This window comes from Salvelinus namaycush, unplaced genomic scaffold, assembly GCF_016432855.1.
Source record: "Salvelinus namaycush isolate Seneca unplaced genomic scaffold, SaNama_1.0 Scaffold1316, whole genome shotgun sequence".
Taxonomy (NCBI): Eukaryota; Metazoa; Chordata; class Actinopteri; order Salmoniformes; family Salmonidae; genus Salvelinus; species Salvelinus namaycush.
In genome coordinates, this window is record NW_024058027.1 from 28561 (window position 1) to 47968 (window position 19408).

At 40.5% G+C, this 19408-nt stretch overlaps 1 protein-coding gene across 1 annotated transcript; it reads left to right on the forward strand.

The window, feature by feature from the left end:
- Window positions 1-1220: 1220 nt before the first annotated feature.
- On the forward strand, window positions 1221-17738 carry zgc:110410 (uncharacterized protein LOC553618 homolog). Its single transcript, XM_038982837.1, has 10 exons — window positions 1221-1301; window positions 1727-2036; window positions 3430-3508; window positions 3895-3948; window positions 4909-4999; window positions 5085-5122; window positions 11265-11352; window positions 15808-15897; window positions 16228-16275; window positions 17115-17738. The coding sequence occupies exons 2-10, from the start codon at window positions 1736-1738 to the stop codon at window positions 17262-17264; spliced, it is 939 nt and encodes a 312-aa protein (XP_038838765.1). The 5' UTR covers window positions 1221-1301; window positions 1727-1735; the 3' UTR covers window positions 17265-17738.
- Window positions 17739-19408: the final 1670 nt, after the last annotated feature.

Consider the following 19408-nt stretch of genomic DNA (forward strand, 5'->3'; position numbering starts at 1 on the left):
GTGTATCCTGCTGTTAGATGTAGTCAGTCTGGTGTATCCTGCTGTTAGATGTAGTCAGTCTGGTGTATCCTGCTGTTAGATGTAGTCAGTCTGGTGTATCCTGCTGTTAGATGTAGTCAGTCTGGTGCATCCTGCTGTTAGATGTAGTCAGTCTGGTGTATCCTGCTGTTAGATGTAGTCAGTCTGGTGTATCCTGCTGTTAGATGTAGTCAGTCTGGTGTATCCTGCTGTTAGATGTAGTCAGTCTGGTGTATCCTGCTGTTAGATGTAGTCAGGAAGTATCCTGCTAAAACATGAGATACAATCTTACATGTCAGATATGTGATTGATCGGTTGTTTACATCCTCAAGTATTTTAAAGCTAATATAAAGAGGTAATTTGACCTGTTTTAGAAGAAACACCAAAAGGGATTTACACTTTGAAAAAGGTTTGTTGGATTTCTTTTTGATACTGTATGTAATGTCCTCTTCCCATGAATGAATTATCAGCCTGGTCTCACAGACTAGACGTAACATATTTATCGTAAATCCGGTGACACTCAAATTAGCACGATATGTTACGTATGGTACGGCTACATAAGACTGAAGGTTACTTAAGGCAAAAACTAAAGGAGGGTGTTTGTTCGGGGTGGATTGGTGGGCGTATAACGGGAAACATCTTGCAAATCAAAGGTGGCGTATTCGAATCGCCTCACGGACAACTTTAGCAACTTTGCAACTACTTACAAGTTTTTGCCTACTTTGCAACTACTTAGCATCTCAGCTAACCCTTCCCCTAACCCTTCTCTTAACCCTTCCCTTAACCCTTCCCTTAACCCTAACCTTAACTCTTCCCCTAACCCTAACCTTAACCCTTCCCCTAACCCTTCCCCTAACCCTTCCCTTAACCCTTCCCTTAACCCTAACCTTAACTCTTCCCCTAACCCTAACCTTAACTCTTCCCTTAACCCTAACCTTAACTCTTACCCTAACCCTAACCTTAACCCTAACCTTAACCCTTCCCCTAACCCTAACCTTAACCCTAACCTTAACCCTTCCCCTAACCCTAACCTTAACCTTTCCTTAAAGATGTATAATTTAGCTGAAAGCAAAGTCCCGTCTCTGTGGAAAACACGGGTTACGTCCCAAATGGAAACGCATTCCCTACATAGTAGTGCACCGCATAGGGATTAGGGTGAATAGGTCTCCGTTTGGGATGCAGGCCAACTGATTACAGGTAGACTTTGCCCTGGAGGGAACAGTTACAGGAAGAGAAAGACCGGAGCGCTGTGTAGTCAGTCAGACCGGAGCGCTGTGTAAGAGGTAAGCTGAGTAGATCTGAGGGTAGAATTATAAGACAATCAATATGTTTAAATGATTAGTTACGCCGACTGCTGTTATATATTACATGTATGTACTTACCTCGTTACATAAAGGTTCCTTATCAACAGTGGTGGGTTATTCCACAATGGCACGGGAGGATTTAGAGTTGGATTTCACCTATATGATGTACAAATATATTTGTATTTTTTAGATGAAATATGAATATATTTTATATCTTTATAGTTCATAACTTTGCTGCATTTACTAGGGCTTTTCTCTCCAGTTCGCGGATTATTCAACAGGATCTTGTGTCTATCAGGACAGTGAAAGGAAGAGGAAGGTTTATTGCCTGGTTAATGACGCAGGTACATTTCTCTGTGTGTGTGAATGATTAGGACTTATTACCTTGACGAAAATCTTTTTAGGAGGGTAACATGGATCAATCGAAGAGAAGCAGTGAAGTCCAACCCCCACCGCCCTACTCTCAGGACGATGGTCAACAGAACCCCTACGGCCAACAGAACCCCGATGGCCAAAACAACAACAGTTCTCCCCACTATGGTCTGAGCGTTGGCCCTGGCAACATAGCGGTGGTCTCCCCAGCGGGTCAGTATAACGACATGGGTCAGGGTCATCCCGAGGACCAGCAACAACAATGGGCTCCTCCACTACCACCTGACTATTCCACCGGGCTGGAGGACACCGGATGCTTTGATGACAAAGCTATAAGAAGAGGTTAGTCAGTGCCTACGTCTGAAATGGTACCCTATTTGCTATGTAGTCGCCTACTTTTGACCAGCGCCCATAGGGTTCTGTTGAAAAGTAGTGCACAACATAGGGAATAGGGGGCCATTAGAGACTCAGACACAGGGTTTTTTGGGGGGGGGGTTGGTGTCCTTGTATCATGATGATCTGGAGCCGCATCAATCCTCTCCTAGTAGGAGTGCTGATTTAGGATCAGTTTTCCCTTTAAGGATCATAATTAATATGATTGGGTGGACAGGGCAAACCTGATCCTAGATCAGCAACCCCTACTGTGAGACGCTTGATACACACTGAGTCAGGTACACGGCCATTGAATAAACAAGCCTTGTGGTGAAAGCAGCCCTACTGCTGTGCTCCGTCTTATTGGCCTGAAGTTAACTAGTGGGCCCACTGTTTCCACAGGCTTTATAAGGAAGGTGTACCTGACTCAGTGGGCCCACTGTTTCCACAGGCTTTATAAGGAAGGTGTACCTGACTCAGTGGGCCCACTGTTTCCACAGGCTTTATAGAGAAGGTATACCTGACTCAGTGGGCCCACTGTTTCCACAGGCTTTATAGAGAAGGTGTACCTGACTCAGTGGGCCCACTGTTCCCACAGGCTTTATAAAGAAGGTGTACCTGACTCAGTGGGCCCACTGTTTCCACAGGCTTTATAAATAAGGTGTACCTGACTCAGTGGGCCCACTGTTTCCACAGGCTTTATAGAGAAGGTATACCTGACTCAGTGGGCCCACTGTTTCCACAGGCTTTATAAAGAAGGTATACCTGACTCAGTGGGCCCACTGTTTCCACAGGCTTTATAGAGAAGGTATACCTGACTCAGTGGGCCCACTGTTTCCACAGGCTTTATAAGGAAGGTGTACCTGACTCAGTGGGCCCACTGTTTCCACAGGCTTTATAAGGAAGGTGTACCTGACTCAGTGGGCCCACTGTTTCCACAGGCTTTATAGAGAAGGTATACCTGACTCAGTGGGCCCACTGTTTCCACAGGCTTTATAGAGAAGGTGTACCTGACTCAGTGGGCCCACTGTTCCCACAGGCTTTATAAAGAAGGTGTACCTGACTCAGTGGGCCCACTGTTTCCACAGGCTTTATAAATAAGGTGTACCTGACTCAGTGGGCCCACTGTTTCCACAGGCTTTATAGAGAAGGTATACCTGACTCAGTGGGCCCACTGTTTCCACAGGCTTTATAAAGAAGGTATACCTGACTCAGTGGGCCCACTGTTTCCACAGGCTTTATAGAGAAGGTATACCTGACTCAGTGGGCCCACTGTTTCCACAGGCTTTATAAGGAAGGTATACCTGACTCAGTGGGCCCACTGTAAACACCTGGTTACAGTTAAAGGGATTTGTTTCCACAGGCTTTATAAAGAAGGTGTACCTGACTCTGATGATTCAGCTTCTACTCACCTTTGGGATCATCTGTGCCTTTCTGTATTGGTGAGGCACTTTAAGTGTTACCCAACTTTAAAACTTCAACACTTTGTGTTACTTAACATTAACATTTTAACACTTCAACACTTTGTGTTACCCAACATTAAAACTTTAACACCTAAATACTTCAACACTAAGACTTCAACACTTTAAGACTTCAACACTTTAAGACTTCAACACTTTAAGACTTCAACACTTTAAGACTTCAACACTTTAAGACTTCAACACTTTAAGACTTCAACACTTTGCAGTTGTCCAACACTTTGAAGTGTTGAAAGCAGTTCCTGTTAGATTTCAATGTTACATTTTTAACTGCACAATACCAACAGCTTTATAATGTACCTACAAGAAGTGTACAAAACAAAGAGATGAGTTGTCTTCTGTAATCGTAGGGAGGCTCTAAGGGTCTGGTCTATGAACACCTACTGGTTTTCCTACTGCATGATGTAAGTAATGTCATGACATCCACTGAATCCTACAGAATCTCTCTGCTTTGACTCCTGGGCCGGTATTCAGAAACCATCTCACTGAATCCTACAGAATCTCTCTGCTTTGACTCCTGGGCCAGTATTCAGAAACCTTCTCACAGCAGGAGTGCTGATCTAGGATCTGATTGGGTCTTTTAGATCATGTGGTGGAATATTCTAATCAAGAAGTGAGAGAAAACTGTCATTTCTTCAAACAAATCATCTTTATTCAATATATCGATTAATTATTGCAATAATGAGGCTGGTCGACCCAACACCTTTGAGTGTCGAACCGAGTAACCGAACTTTTACACGAATGCAGAGTTCTTTATACAACTGACACTAAGAATGCTTAGTCATGGATGGTTCCACCCCTCCCATGCAGACCAAGGAGCATCATAAGCCACTCTGGGTTCATCTGGTCGTTATCTGCACGGGGTTGTTGTCTTAGCCCCACCCTGGCTTAGTTTCCCAGATGGAAGGAGGATTTTGAGACAACGAGGGATTGTTCTACTCCCAAGCTATCTCTAGTAAAACACATTCTTGTCTAGGTAATGCAGTTTTTAACTAATTTGTCAGCTCAAGCCATCTCCAGTGACCATACGCCCAGATTAGCTGCAGGAAGCTAGAGTGGAGACCATAAAAAACAGAGACACTAGCAGGACAGAAATGTCTTACTATTAGTTAAATATTAATGGTTAACAATTAATATCAAATAAATCAGGTAAATACGTAAATTGTCTCTCACAATCGTAGTTAATGCCAGGACATGGACATTGGACCTGATGCCAAATCATCACTCCTGCTCTGAGTCACTTTATGAATACAGGCCCTGATATCTAAACGATGGACTAATTAACTCCACATGAAGACCTTTATACTGAGCGCTGTGATTGTAATATATTGTATTAATATCTCGTACTGTTGTTTCCTGAACAGAGCAGTGGTGCTCGTCATCATCGTTGCCTTGTCCTGTTGTGCCGATGTACGTCGGAAGGTCCCGCTCAATTTCCTAGCCTTGGGACTGTTTGTAAGTATCGATTCCAAGAAGGCGTCAATAAATGTGAACAACGTTGGTTGTATTGTCTGACCTTTTGTGTTATTTTCCTGTGTAGACCATTGCAGAAGGTCTCCTGCTGGGCTCTGTGACTGTGTGAGTACTGTATGCCTCTGGAGTGACCCTGATGTACTGATGATCTCTGCTGGATAGACTAAATCCTTTACAAACCAGCATGTCAGTCATGCACACAGCGGGTTGGCAGTATGAGCTTATGTCTAAACCAATCCTCCATGGAGGTTTGTAGTATAATCGTATGTCTAAACCAATCCTCCATGGAGGTTTGTAGTATAATCGTATGTCTAAACCAATCCTCCATGGAGGTTTGTAGTATAATCGTATGTCTAAACCAATCCTCCATGGAGGTGTGTAGTATAATATGTCTAAACCATTCCTCCATGGAGGTTTGTAGTATAATCTAATGTCTAAACCAATCCTCCATGGAGGTTTGTAGTATAATCGTATGTCTAAACCAATCCACCATGGAGGTTTGTAGTATAATCTAATGTCTAAACCATTCCTCCATGGAGGTTTGTAGTATAATCTAATGTCTAAACCAATCCTCCATGGAGGTTTGTAGTATAATCTAATGTCTAAACCAATCCTCCATGGAGGTGTGTAGTATAATCTAATGTCTAAACCAATCCTCCATGGAGGTTTGTAGTATAATCTAATGTCTAAACCAATCCTCCATGGAGGTTTGTAGTATAATCTAATGTCTAAACCAATCCTCCATGGAGGTTTGTAGTATAATCTAATGTCTAAACCAATCCTCCATGGAGGTTTGTAGTATAATCTAATGTCTAAACCAATCCTCCATGGAGGTTTGTAGTATAATATGTCTAAACCAATCCTCCATGGAGGTTTGTAGTATAATCGTATGTCTAAACCAATCCTCCATGGAGGTTTGTAGTATAATCTAATGTCTAAACCAATCCTCCATGGAAGTTTGTAGTATAATCGTATGTCTAAACCAATCCTCCATGGAGGTTTGTAGTATAATCGTATGTCTAAACCAATCCTCCATGGAGGTTTGTAGTATAATCTAATGTCTAAACCAATCCTCCATGGAGGTTTGTAGTATAATCGTATGTCTAAACCAATCCTCCATGGAGGTTTGTAGTATAATATGTCTAAACCAATCCTCCATGGAGGTTTGTAGTATAATCGTATGTCTAAACCAATCCTCCATGGAGGTTTGTAGTATAATCTAATGTCTAAACCAATCCTCCATGGAAGCTTGTAGTATAATCGTATGTCTAAACCAATCCTCCATGGAGGTTTGTAGTATAATCGTATGTCTAAACCAATCCTCCATGGAGGTTTGTAGTATAATCTAATGTCTAAACCAATCCTCCATGGAGGTTTGTAGTATAATCGTATGTCTAAACCAATCCTCCATGGAGGTTTGTAGTATAATCTAATGTCTAAACCATTCCTCCATGGAGGTTTGTAGTATAATCGTATGTCTAAATCAATCCTCCATGGAGGTGTGTAGTATAATCTAATGTCTAAACCAATCCTCCATGGAGGTTTGTAGTATAATCTAATGTCTAAACCAATCCTCCATGGAGGTTTGTAGTATAATCGTATGTCTAAACCAATCCTCCATGGAGGTTTGTAGTATAATCGTATGTCTAAACCAATCCTCCATGGAGGTTTGTAGTATAATCTAATGTCTAAACCAATCCTCCATGGAGGTTTGTAGTATAATCGTATGTCTAAACCAATCCTCCATGGAGGTTTGTAGTATAATCGTATGTCTAAACCAATCCTCCATGGAGGTTTGTAGTATAATCTAATGTCTAAACCAATCCTCCATGGAGGTTTGTAGTATAATCGTATGTCTAAACCAATCCTCCATGGAGGTTTGTAGTATAATCTAATGTCTAAACCATTCCTCCATGGAGGTTTGTAGTATAATCGTATGTCTAAATCAATCCTCCATGGAGGTGTGTAGTATAATCTAATGTCTAAACCAATCCTCCATGGAGGTTTGTAGTATAATCTAATGTCTAAACCAATCCTCCATGGAGGTTTGTAGTATAATCGTATGTCTAAACCAATCCTCCATGGAGGTTTGTAGTATAATCGTATGTCTAAACCAATCCTCCATGGAGGTTTGTAGTATAATCTAATGTCTAAACCAATCCTCCATGGAGGTTTGTAGTATAATCGTATGTCTAAACCATTCCTCCATGGAGGTTTGTAGTATAATATATGTCTAAACCAATCCTCCATGGAGGTTTGTAGTATAATCGTATGTCTAAACCAATCCTCCATGGAGGTTTGTAGTATAATCTAATGTCTAAACCAATCCTCCATGGAGGTTTGTAGTATAATCGTATGTCTAAACCATTCCTCCATGGAGGTTTGTAGTATAATCGTATGTCTAAACCAATCCTCCATGGAGGTTTGTAGTATAATCGTATGTCTAAACCATTCCTCCATGGAGGTTTGTAGTATAATCGTATGTCTAAACCAATCCTCCATGGAGGTTTGTAGTATAATCGTATGTCTAAACCAATCCTCCATGGAGGTTTGTAGTATAATCGTATGTCTAAACCAATCCTCCATGGAGGTGTGTAGTATAATATGTCTAAACCATTCCTCCATGGAGGTTTGTAGTATAATCTAATGTCTAAACCAATCCTCCATGGAGGTTTGTAGTATAATCTAATGTCTAAACCATTCCTCCATGGAGGTTTGTAGTATAATCTAATGTCTAAACCAATCCTCCATGGAGGTTTGTAGTATAATCTAATGTCTAAACCAATCCTCCATGGAGGTGTGTAGTATAATCTAATGTCTAAACCAATCCTCCATGGAGGTTTGTAGTATAATCTAATGTCTAAACCAATCCTCCATGGAGGTTTGTAGTATAATCTAATGTCTAAACCAATCCTCCATGGAGGTTTGTAGTATAATCTAATGTCTAAACCAATCCTCCATGGAGGTTTGTAGTATAATCTAATGTCTAAACCAATCCTCCATGGAGGTTTGTAGTATAATATGTCTAAACCAATCCTCCATGGAGGTTTGTAGTATAATCGTATGTCTAAACCAATCCTCCATGGAGGTTTGTAGTATAATCGTATGTCTAAACCATTCCTCCATGGAGGTTTGTAGTATAATCGTATGTCTAAACCAATCCTCCATGGAGGTGTGTAGTATAATCGTATGTCTAAACCATTCCTCCATGGAGGTTTGTAGTATAATCGTATGTCTAAACCATTCCTCCATGGAGGTTTACAGTATAATATGTCTAAACCAATCCTCCATGGAGGTGTGTAGTATAATATGTCTAAACCAATCCTCCATGGAGGTTTACAGTATAATATGTCTAAACCAATCCTCCATGGAGGTTTACAGTATAATATGTCTAAACCAATCCTCCATGGAGGTTTACAGTATAATATGTCTAAACCAATCCTCCATGGAGGTTTGTAGTATAATATGTCTAAACCAATCCTCCATGGAGGTTTGTAGTATAATCTAATGTCTAAACCAATCCTCCATGGAGGTTTGTAGTATAATCTAATGTCTAAACCAATCCTCCATGGAGGTTTGTAGTATAATCTAATGTCTAAACCAATCCTCCATGGAGGTTTGTAGTATAATCGTATGTCTAAACCAATCCTACATGGAGGTTTGTAGTATAATCTAATGTCTAAACCAATCCTCCATGGAGGTTTGTAGTATAATATGTCTAAACCAATCCTCCATGGAGGTTTGTAGTATAATCGTATGTCTAAACCAATCCTCCATGGAGGTTTGTAGTATAATATGTCTAAACCAATCCTCTATGGAGGTTTGTAGTATAATCTAATGTCTAAACCAATCCTCCATGGAGGTTTGTAGTATAATCGTATGTCTAAACCAATCCTACATGGAGGTTTGTAGTATAATCTAATGTCTAAACCAATCCTCCATGGAGGTTTGTAGTATAATCGTATGTCTAAACCAATCCTCCATGGAGGTTTGTAGTATAATCTAATGTCTAAACCAATCCTCCATGGAAGCTTGTAGTATAATCGTATGTCTAAACCAATCCTCCATGGAGGTTTGTAGTATAATCGTATGTCTAAACCAATCCTCCATGGAGGTTTGTAGTATAATCTAATGTCTAAACCAATCCTCCATGGAGGTTTGTAGTATAATCGTATGTCTAAACCAATCCTCCATGGAGGTTTGTAGTATAATCTAATGTCTAAACCATTCCTCCATGGAGGTTTGTAGTATAATCGTATGTCTAAATCAATCCTCCATGGAGGTGTGTAGTATAATCTAATGTCTAAACCAATCCTCCATGGAGGTTTGTAGTATAATCGTATGTCTAAACCAATCCTCCATGGAGGTTTGTAGTATAATCGTATGTCTAAACCAATCCTCCATGGAGGTTTGTAGTATAATCTAATGTCTAAACCAATCCTCCATGGAGGTTTGTAGTATAATCTAATGTCTAAACCAATCCTCCATGGAGGTTTGTAGTATAATCTAATGTCTAAACCAATCCTCCATGGAGGTTTGTAGTATAATCTAATGTCTAAACCAATCCTCCATGGAGGTTTGTAGTATAATCGTATGTCTAAACCATTCCTCCATGGAGGTTTGTAGTATAATATGTCTAAACCATTCCTCCATGGAGGTTTGTAGTATAATCGTATGTCTAAACCAATCCTCCATGGAGGTTTGTAGTATAATCGTATGTCTAAACCATTCCTCCATGGAGGTTTGTAGTATAATCGTATGTCTAAACCAATCCTCCATGGAGGTGTGTAGTATAATCGTATGTCTAAACCATTCCTCCATGGAGGTTTGTAGTATAATCGTATGTCTAAACCAATCCTCCATGGAGGTTTGTAGTATAATATGTCTAAACCAATCCTCCATGGAGGTTTGTAGTATAATCGTATGTCTAAACCAATCCTCCATGGAGGTTTGTAGTATAATCGTATGTCTAAACCATTCCTCCATGGAGGTTTGTAGTATAATCGTATGTCTAAACCAATCCTCCATGGAGGTGTGTAGTATAATCGTATGTCTAAACCATTCCTCCATGGAGGTTTGTAGTATAATCTAATGTCTAAACCAATCCTCCATGGAGGTTTGCAGTATAATATGTCTAAACCAATCCTCCATGGAGGTTTGCAGTATAATCGTATGTCTAAACCATTCCTCCATGGAGGTTTGTAGTATAATCGTATGTCTAAACCATTCCTCCATGGAGGTTTGTAGTATAATCTAATGTCTAAACCAATCCTCCATGGAGGTTTGTAGTATAATCTAATGTCTAAACCAATCCTCCATGGAGGTTTGTAGTATAATCTAATGTCTAAACCAATCCTCCATGGAGGTTTGTAGTATAATCGTATGTCTAAACCAATCCTACATGGAGGTTTGTAGTATAATCTAATGTCTAAACCAATCCTCCATGGAGGTTTGTAGTATAATCTAATGTCTAAACCAATCCTCCATGGAGGTTTGTAGTATAATCTAATGTCTAAACCAATCCTCCATGGAGGTTTGTAGTATAATCTAATGTCTAAACCAATCCTCCATGGAGGTTTGTAGTATAATCGTATGTCTAAACCAATCCTACATGGAGGTTTGTAGTATAATCTAATGTCTAAACCAATCCTCCATGGAGGTTTACAGTATAATATGTCTAAACCAATCCTCCATGGAGGTTTGTAGTATAATATGTCTAAACCAATCCTCCATGGAGGTTTGTAGTATAATATGTCTAAACCAATCCTCCATGGAGGTTTGTAGTATAATCTAATGTCTAAACCAATCCTCCATGGAGGTTTGTAGTATAATCGTATGTCTAAACCAATCCTCCATGGAGGTTTGCAGTATAATCTAATGTCTAAACCAATCCTCCATGGAGGTTTGTAGTATAATCATATGTCTAAACCAATCCTCCATGGAGGTTTGCAGTATAATCGTATGTCTAAACCAATCCTCCATGGAGGTTTACAGTAGGATACCTGACTGTAATAGATCCAGTGATATTTCAGTGTAGGGTTGAAAAACGCCGGTAACTTTCCCAAAATGTTCAAGTTTTCCAGAAATCATGGTTGGAGATTTCCTGCTTTCCTTCTTATTCCCTCCCAATTCCGGGGGTATCGTCCAACCAGGATTTCTGTAAAAGCCTCGGGAATTTGCGGGGAAAGTTACAGAAATGTTGCAACCTTATTTTCAGTGAAAGACGAGAGTTTGGTTTGTGTTGCAGGTTCTATGAGGCGGAAGCTGTGATGTGGGCTGTGGGCGCCACAGCACTGGTCTCCCTGGCTCTGAGTGTCTTCGCCATGCAGTCCAGAGTACGTAGTCTCCATAGATGTAGAAAGATGGCACACCTGAAATCCTTGTAATGACCGTGTTCTGTGAAAGCATGGGCAGCGCCATTGTGGCTATCTCCATTTTAAAGTAGTCCATTTCCTCTCCTTCAACTTGTAAGTGTACTGGTAATCTATGAAGAAACAAGAACACACTGCATACCACCATCTACTGTGCTGCAGTGTGTACAGTCTGATCAGGTATAAAGCCAGGTTGGAGATTTACTGCCACCTAGAGTGTGTACAGTCTGATCAGGTATAAAGCCAGGTTGGAGATTTACTGCCACCTAGAGTGTGTACAGTCTGATCAGGTATAAAGTCAGGTTGGTGATTTACTGCCACCTAGAGTGTGTACAGTCTGATCAGGTATAAAGCCAGGTAGGTGATTTACTGCCACCTAGAGTGTACAGTCTGATCAGGTATAAAGCCAGGTAGGTGATTTACTGCCACCCAGAGTGTGTACAGTCTGATCAGGTATAAAGCCAGGTAGGTGATTTACTGCCACCTAGAGTGTGTACAGTCTGATCAGGTATAAAGTCAGGTTGGTGATTTACTGCCACCTAGAGTGTGTACAGTCTGATCAGGTATAAAGCCAGGTAGGTGATTTACTGCCACCTAGAGTGTGTACAGTCTGATCAGGTATAAAGCCAGGTTGGTGATTTACTGCCACCTAGAGTGTGTACAGTCTGATCAGGTATAAAGCCAGGTAGGTGATTTACTGCCACCTAGAGTGTGTACAGTCTGATCAGGTATAAAGCCAGGTTGGTGATTTACTGCCACCTGCAGTTATGGAATGTTTGCTGAGGAGTTTAAATCATTGGCTGACGTCTCCTGATGACCTGAAAGGAATTCTGTTATCTTCCTTAACACATAGGAAGTCTCACCCAAATGACTACTTCAAAATGGGGGAGAATCTCAATAGCATTTCCTTGATTCGTCACGTCCGCTCTCCTCGCCTCCTTCTCAAAACCTATTGGATGAAAAGGTCAGAAGGGAGGGAGCTCTGACCTTTTCATCCAATGGGTTTTGAGAAGGAGGCGAGGAGAGAGGACACGAGGATTCAAGGAAACGCAATTGCACATTTTCCCAGCAGAGGGGTGTTTCCATCAAACTGACTTGTTGTGGATAAAAGGCTGTGTGTGATGACGTATGGCACATTACAAAAAAACACTATTGCGGTTAAGTTCCCATGTAAGGTACAAAACAATCTGAGTTAAATGGGTTTCCATGCATTTTCAACTCTACCGATGGTTTTGTCACAAAAACTGTTGCAATAATATAGTAAACTACCCCAAGCTGGTTTTGATGCATGTTTTAGTCAGTTTGTGCGTTAGACAGTTTGTGCGGTAGACAGTTTGTGCGTTAGACAGTTTGTGCGTTAGTCAGTTTGTGCGTTAGACAGTTTGTGCGGTAGACAGTTTGTGCGTTAGACAGTTTGTGCGTTAGTCAGTTTGTGCGTTAGACAGTTTGTGCGTTAGTCAGTTTGTGCGTTAGACAGTTTGTGCGTTAGACAGTTTGTGCGTTAGTCAGTTTGTGCGTTAGTCAGTTTGTGCGTTAGACAGTTTGTGCGTTAGTCAGTTTGTGCGTTAGACAGTTTGTGCGTTAGTCAGTTTGTGCGTTAGACAGTTTGTGCGTTAGACAGTTTGTGCGTTAGACAGTTTGTGCGTTAGTCAGTTTGTGCGTTAGTCAGTTTGTGCGTTAGTCAGTTTGTGCGTTAGTCAGTTTGTGCGTTAGACAGTTTGTGCGTTAGTCAGTTTGTGCGTTAGACAGTTTGTGCGTTAGTCAGTTTGTGCGTTAGACAGTTTGTGCGTTAGTCAGTTTGTGCGTTAGACAGTTTGTGCGTTAGACAGTTTGTGCGTTAGACAGTTTGTGCGTTAGACAGTTTGTGCGTTAGACAGTTTGTGCGTTAGACAGTTTGTGCGTTAGTCAGTTTGTGCGTTAGACAGTTTGTGCGTTAGACTGTTTGTGCGTTAGTCAGTTTGTGCGTTAGACAGTTTGTGCGTTAGACAGTTTGTGCGTTAGACAGTTTGTGCGTTAGTCAGTTTGTGCGTTAGTCAGTTTGTGCGTTAGACAGTTTGTGCGTTAGACAGTTTGTGCGGTAGACAGTTTGTGATGAAGTGGACAGAGTGAGTTATATGATGAGATTTGGATAAAAGACAGATTATTTTTATTTGATTTGTGGCAGCCAAAATGCATCACACGGGACATATTTCTATATTGTGAAAGTTGCATATCTTGAAAACTTGCTGACATGCAAAACATTTTGGGACTGTATCAACAATAGACTAATGAAACAAATACCAAAATAGAGTTTTTGGGTGGAGTTTTCCTTTAAGGACCATAAGTTATGAAGTTATGAAATACACTGACTGTACAAAACATTAGGAACACCTTCCTAATATTGAGTTGCACCACCTTCTGCCGTCAGAACAAACTCAGTTCGTTGGGGCATGGACTCTACAAGGTGTTGAAAGCGTTCCACAGGGATGCTGGCCCCATGTTGACTCCAATGCTTCCCCACAGTTGTGTCAAGATGGCTGGATGTCCTTTAGGTGGTGGACCGTTCTTGTTACACACGGTAAACTGTTGAGCGTGAAAAACCCAGCAGCATTGCAGTTCTTGACACAAACCGGTGCGCCTGGCACCTACTACCATACCCCGTTCAAAGGCACTTAAATATTTTATCTTGCCCGTTCACCCTCTGAATGGTACACATACACAATTGTCTCAAGGCTTAAAAATCCTTCTTTAACTTGTCTCCTTCCCTTCATCTACACTGATTGAAGTTGATTTAAGAAGTGACATCAATAAGGGATCATATCTTTCACCTGGATTCACCTGGTCAGTCTATGTCATGGAAAGAGCAGGTGTTCTTAATGTTTTGTTCAGTCAGTGTAAATTAGGCCTAAAGTTCATAACTTATTCCATCTGCTTATACACTGCATGCTTTTCCACAACGAAACATATCACGTGACTCCAAGTTTACTGCGATATGATGGGTTTTTTAATCAATATTTCCACCACTATTTCTCACATTATACATTTTACTGACACAAAAAGATCCCACCTTTGCGGGTTCCATACTTTACTGGCATAAAAAGGATGGAAACCTGGTAAATGACTGTGATCTGTGGTTGTCTCACCTACAACTATTGATACAAAAGTATGTGGACACCCCTTCAAATTAGTGGATTTGGCTATTTCAGCCACATCGGTTGATGACAGGTGTATAAAATCGAGTACACAGCCATGCAATCTCCATAGACAAACATTGGCAGTAGAATGGCCTTTACTGAAGAGCTCAGTGACTTTCAACGTGGCACCGTCATACGATGCCACATTTCCAACAAGTCAGTTTGTTAAATTTCTTCCCTGCTAGAGCTGACCTTGTCAACTCTAGGTGCTGTTATTGTGAAGTGGAAACTTCTAGGAGCAACAACGGCTCAGCCGTGAAGTGGTAGGCCACACAAACTCACAGAACGGGACCGCCGAGTGCTGAAGCGCGTAAAAATCATCTGTCCTCGGTGGCAACACTCACTACTGAGTTCTAAACTGCCTTTGGAAGCAACGTCAGTAAAATAACTGTTTGTCGGGAGCTTCATGAAATGGGTTTCCATGGCCGAGCAGCCGCACACAAGCCTAAGATCACCATGCACAATGCCAAGCGTCGGCTGGAGTGGTGTAAAGCTCACCGCCATTGGACTCTGGAGCAGTGGAAACGTGTTCTCTGGAGTGATGAATCACACTTCACCATCTGGCAGTTGGACAGAATAAACTGGGTTTGGCGGATGCCAGAAGAACGCTACGTGCCCCAATGCATAGTGCCAACTGTAAAGTTTGGTGGAGGAGGAATAGTGGTCTGGGGCTGTTTTTCGTGGTTCGGGCCCCTTAGTTCCAGTGAAGGGAAATCTTAACGCTACAGAATACAATGACATTCTAGATGATTCTGTGGTTCCAACTTTGTGGCAACAGTTTGGGGAAGGCCCTTTCCTGTTTCAGCATGACAATGCCCCCATGCACAAAGCAAGGTCCAGACAGAAATGGTTTGTTGAGATCAGTGTGGAAGAACTTGACTGGCCTGCACAGAGCCCTGACCTCAACTCCATCGAACACCTTTGGGATGAATTGGAACGCCGACTGCAAGCCAGCCCTAATCGCCCAAAACATCAAGTTCCCGTAGCAATGTTCCAACATCTAGTGGAAAGCCTTCCCAGAAGAGTGGAGGCTGTTATAGCAGCAAAGGGGCGGGACCAACTCCATATTAATGCCCAGGATTTTTAAATGAGATATTAGACGAATAGGTGTCCACGTACTTTTGGTCACATGGTGTATCTTAGTTAATTAAATGCACTGACTAAGTGGCTCTGATTAAGAGCGTCTGCTAAATGACTAAAATGTAGCTTACTAGCAGTCTACCATCTTCCCTAATTTCTGTTATAGTGGGACTTCACCTTAGCCAGTGGAGGCTTGTGGGTGTTCTGCTGGACTCTCATATCCTTTGCATTGTTGTGTGGAATCATGCGATCCCAGGTAAGTCAACAGTCATTGCACAGGTATACCCGTATGTACAAAATATTTAAGAAAATAGGCTGTTTAAACAGTAGCAATGCCATCCCCGCCACTATTTTGGTAAACAGCTGAAGAATTGAGTCTGGACAAATGTAACCACTCTCAAATTCATAGGCTATGGATGCATTGACTGGCCCCGAAAATGGATGTACCCATCGCAGATTGCCCCTTTAAAAACAACAGTATTTTATATTGTTTACTGTAATGGAGATTGAAGCACATTGACCATGTTTCAGTTTTAGAAATACACTTGTTCAGGAACTAACTTAGTCTTGTGTTTTTAATCCATAGTATCTGTACATTGTGTACGCTTGCCTGGGAACCTTGCTATTTTCTTTGGTAAGTAACATTCTTCCTCCAGCTGTTTCATTCATTGGCTAGGGTTGTTGAGAAAGCTATCCCTTTCATTGGCTAGGGTTGTTGAGAAAGCTATTCCTTTCATTGGCTAGGGTTGTTGAGAAAGCTATTTCATTGGCTAGGGTTGTTGAGAAAGCTATCCCTTTCATTGGCTAGGGTTGTTGAGAAAGCTATTCCTTTCATTGGCTAGGGTTGTTGAGAAAGCTATTCCTTTCATTGGCTAGGGTTGTTGAGAAAGCTATCCCTTTCATTGGCTAGGGTTGTTGAGAAAGCTATCCCTTTCATTGGCTAGGGTTGTTGAGAAAGCTATCCCTTTCATTGGCTAGGGTTGTTGAGAAAGCTATTCTTTTCATTGGCTAGGGTTGTTGAGAAAGCTATTCCTTTCATTGGCTAGGGTTGTTGAGAAAGCTATTCCTTTCATTGGCTAGGGTTGTTGAGAAAGCTATTCCTTTCATTGGCTAGGGTTGTTGAGAAAGCTATTCCTTTCATTGGCTAGGGTTGTTGAGAAAGCTATTCCTTTCATTGGCTAGGGTTGTTGAGAAAGCTATCCCTTTCATTGGCTAGGGTTGTTGAGAAAGCTATTCCTTTCAGGCACCTTCATACCAACAAGCAATACACATTCACTGACATCTCTATAAGAATGTATGTAGTCTTTTATACACAATCTTTAAGTAGCTTTGTAATGGTCACCCCTGTGGGGGTTTTTAAAATGAAAAAGCTGTGTATGTCTCATTCTGTAAGCAGTCAGAAACAACCTACACAGTAATATATTTTTCTGGGGGTCGCAATATAACAACTGATTTGTGTATATCTGTCTCCAGTACCTGGTGATGGACACCCAGCTCATCCTGGGCGGGAACCACAAATACAGCATTTCACCAGAGGAGTATGTCTTTGCTGCTCTCAACCTGTACCTGGACATTGTCTCTCTGTTCACCATGCTGCTGTCGCTCATTGGACTCTGCCGTTAACTTAATACGTTGTTTTACGACGTCAGATAGCGCAACAAGCCACCTGCCCTGATGTAGTTGAGGGACGAGCGTGGAGTAGGAATAAGGATAATGCCTTTTAATAAATCTATTCAAATCAAATGTATTGGTCACATATATACGTATTTAGAAGATGTTATTGCGGGTGGGGCGAAATGCTTGTGTTCCTAGCTCCAACAGTGGATCGGCATCAAAGATTCAACCAAAGAAAGCACTTCCTGGTTTCGTATTCTTTGATGTATAAATTATTGACATTCCATGTTATGCAACTTAATACCTTCAGAAAGTATTCACACCCCTTGAATTTTTCCACATGTTGTTGTGTTACAGTCTGAATTTAAAATGGATAAATTGTCATTTAAATGTCACCGGCCTACACACAATACCCCATAATGTCAAAGTGGAATTGTGTTTTTAGAAATGTTTACTTATTAAATAAAAAGGAACAGCAAAAGGTATTGTCTGACATTACTCATCCTAATCAGACAGTTTTTTTTACATGGGCGATACATTGGAGATAATATAAGACAAGTACTGAAAACAATAGAACACTGGGAAAAATCTGGGAAACCAGGCCTGGTATTTATGGCTGACTTTGAAAAGCCTTTTGATAAAGCACGACTGGAGTTTATATATAAATGCCTGGAATATTTCAAAAATAGTAGTAGTAAATAGTAAAATAGTTAATATTGGCTACTTCTCAGAAAGTATTCAATTGTCAAGAGGAGAAGAAAAACAAGGTTGTCCACTATCGGCATATCTATTTATTATGGCCATCGGAATCAGATCCAACAATAATATCAAGGGGCTAGAAATCCAGGGCTTAAAAACAAAGGTGTCATTGTACGCTAATGATTCATGTTTTCTTTTAAATCCACAATTTGGATACCTCCACAGCCTCATGAAGTTGGTTGCAATTTCAGTTTAATCCACCAGAAAATACAGAACAAATTTTACAACAAATATGTTGATTAAATTCAATTATACTAATTGATTTAAAAAAATAAATACATTTGGAAATACATTTTTAAAAATAGTATAATCTTTGTAAATTATATCACACACAGCTAACAACAATATATGGAAATGTCTGCTCTACCCAAAATTACAACCAACGAACTGCAGCATTATCGCTCCAAATAGCTCCGCATTAACATAACATGATTAGCAGACGTCGAATTGACCACGCAGCGCCTTTTAACCAGAAAGACTGACAGCTGTAATCGCTGGCAAAGGGGATTCTAACATGTATTGATTTAGGGGTGTGAATACTTGTGTAAATGAGATATTTCTGTATTTCATTTTCAATACATTTGCAAAAAAAAAATCTAAAAAACATGTTTTCACTTTGTCATTGTGGGGTATTTGTGTGTAGATGGTGAGAGAGAAAAAACATACATTTAATCCATTTTGAATTCAGGCTGTAACACAAAAAAATTTAGAATAAGTCAAGTGGTATGAATACTTTGATGGGACTGTATGAATGTAGATAATAGAAAGCATTGGTGAACATTTTGTTTTATTTTGAATGTTTTATAATAAAAAATAACATTAATCTCAGAAGTAAAACTCCATAGAAAGCACTGGTTAAGATTGAAATAGATTTTTATGTTTTTGCATTGAAAAAAAATACATTCTACCCCAGTAGTAAAACTCCATGTTTATTGGCCACACATCAAAACAGTATGTTTTTCATTTAAAAGAGGGAATGTATAAAGTATAGACTATGAAAGTGCAAATAGTATTTCAAGGATTAGTTGATTTATAATAAAAATTTAACCGGCTTACAACTTTTGCCTATTTTTTTTTAAAAAGTAAAATGCCAAGAAAGTCCAAATTCAATGTCATTTTCTGTTTTTACTCATTTCATGCATAGCATACTGTTAACATCAAGGACAACTCAACCAGTTTACATGACTGAAGTCCCACAAGTTCACCAGCTCCGTGTACGGCACTCATAGACTGACGTTTGCAAGACACATTTCAATGCAATAAGTTTCTTCAGCGGTTGTTTCAATAGTCACTTTCACAATTACTTCCAAAATAAATCACACTAGTTTGTCTAAAGATCAATTACTTCCAATACAAATCACACTAGTTTGGCTAAAGATCAATTCCAAAATGTA

Bases quoted from the DNA above. Each gene is read 5' to 3' on its own strand.
- zgc:110410 (XM_038982837.1), top strand. From the start codon at position 1,736: ATGGATCAATCGAAGAGAAGCAGTGAAGTCCAACCCCCACCGCCCTAC. The intron at 3,509-3,894 runs GTGAGGCACTTT...CTGTAATCGTAG, and splicing joins ATCTGTGCCTTTCTGTATTG to GGAGGCTCTAAGGGTCTGGT. The intron at 5,000-5,084 runs GTAAGTATCGAT...TTTCCTGTGTAG, and splicing joins TCCTAGCCTTGGGACTGTTT to ACCATTGCAGAAGGTCTCCT.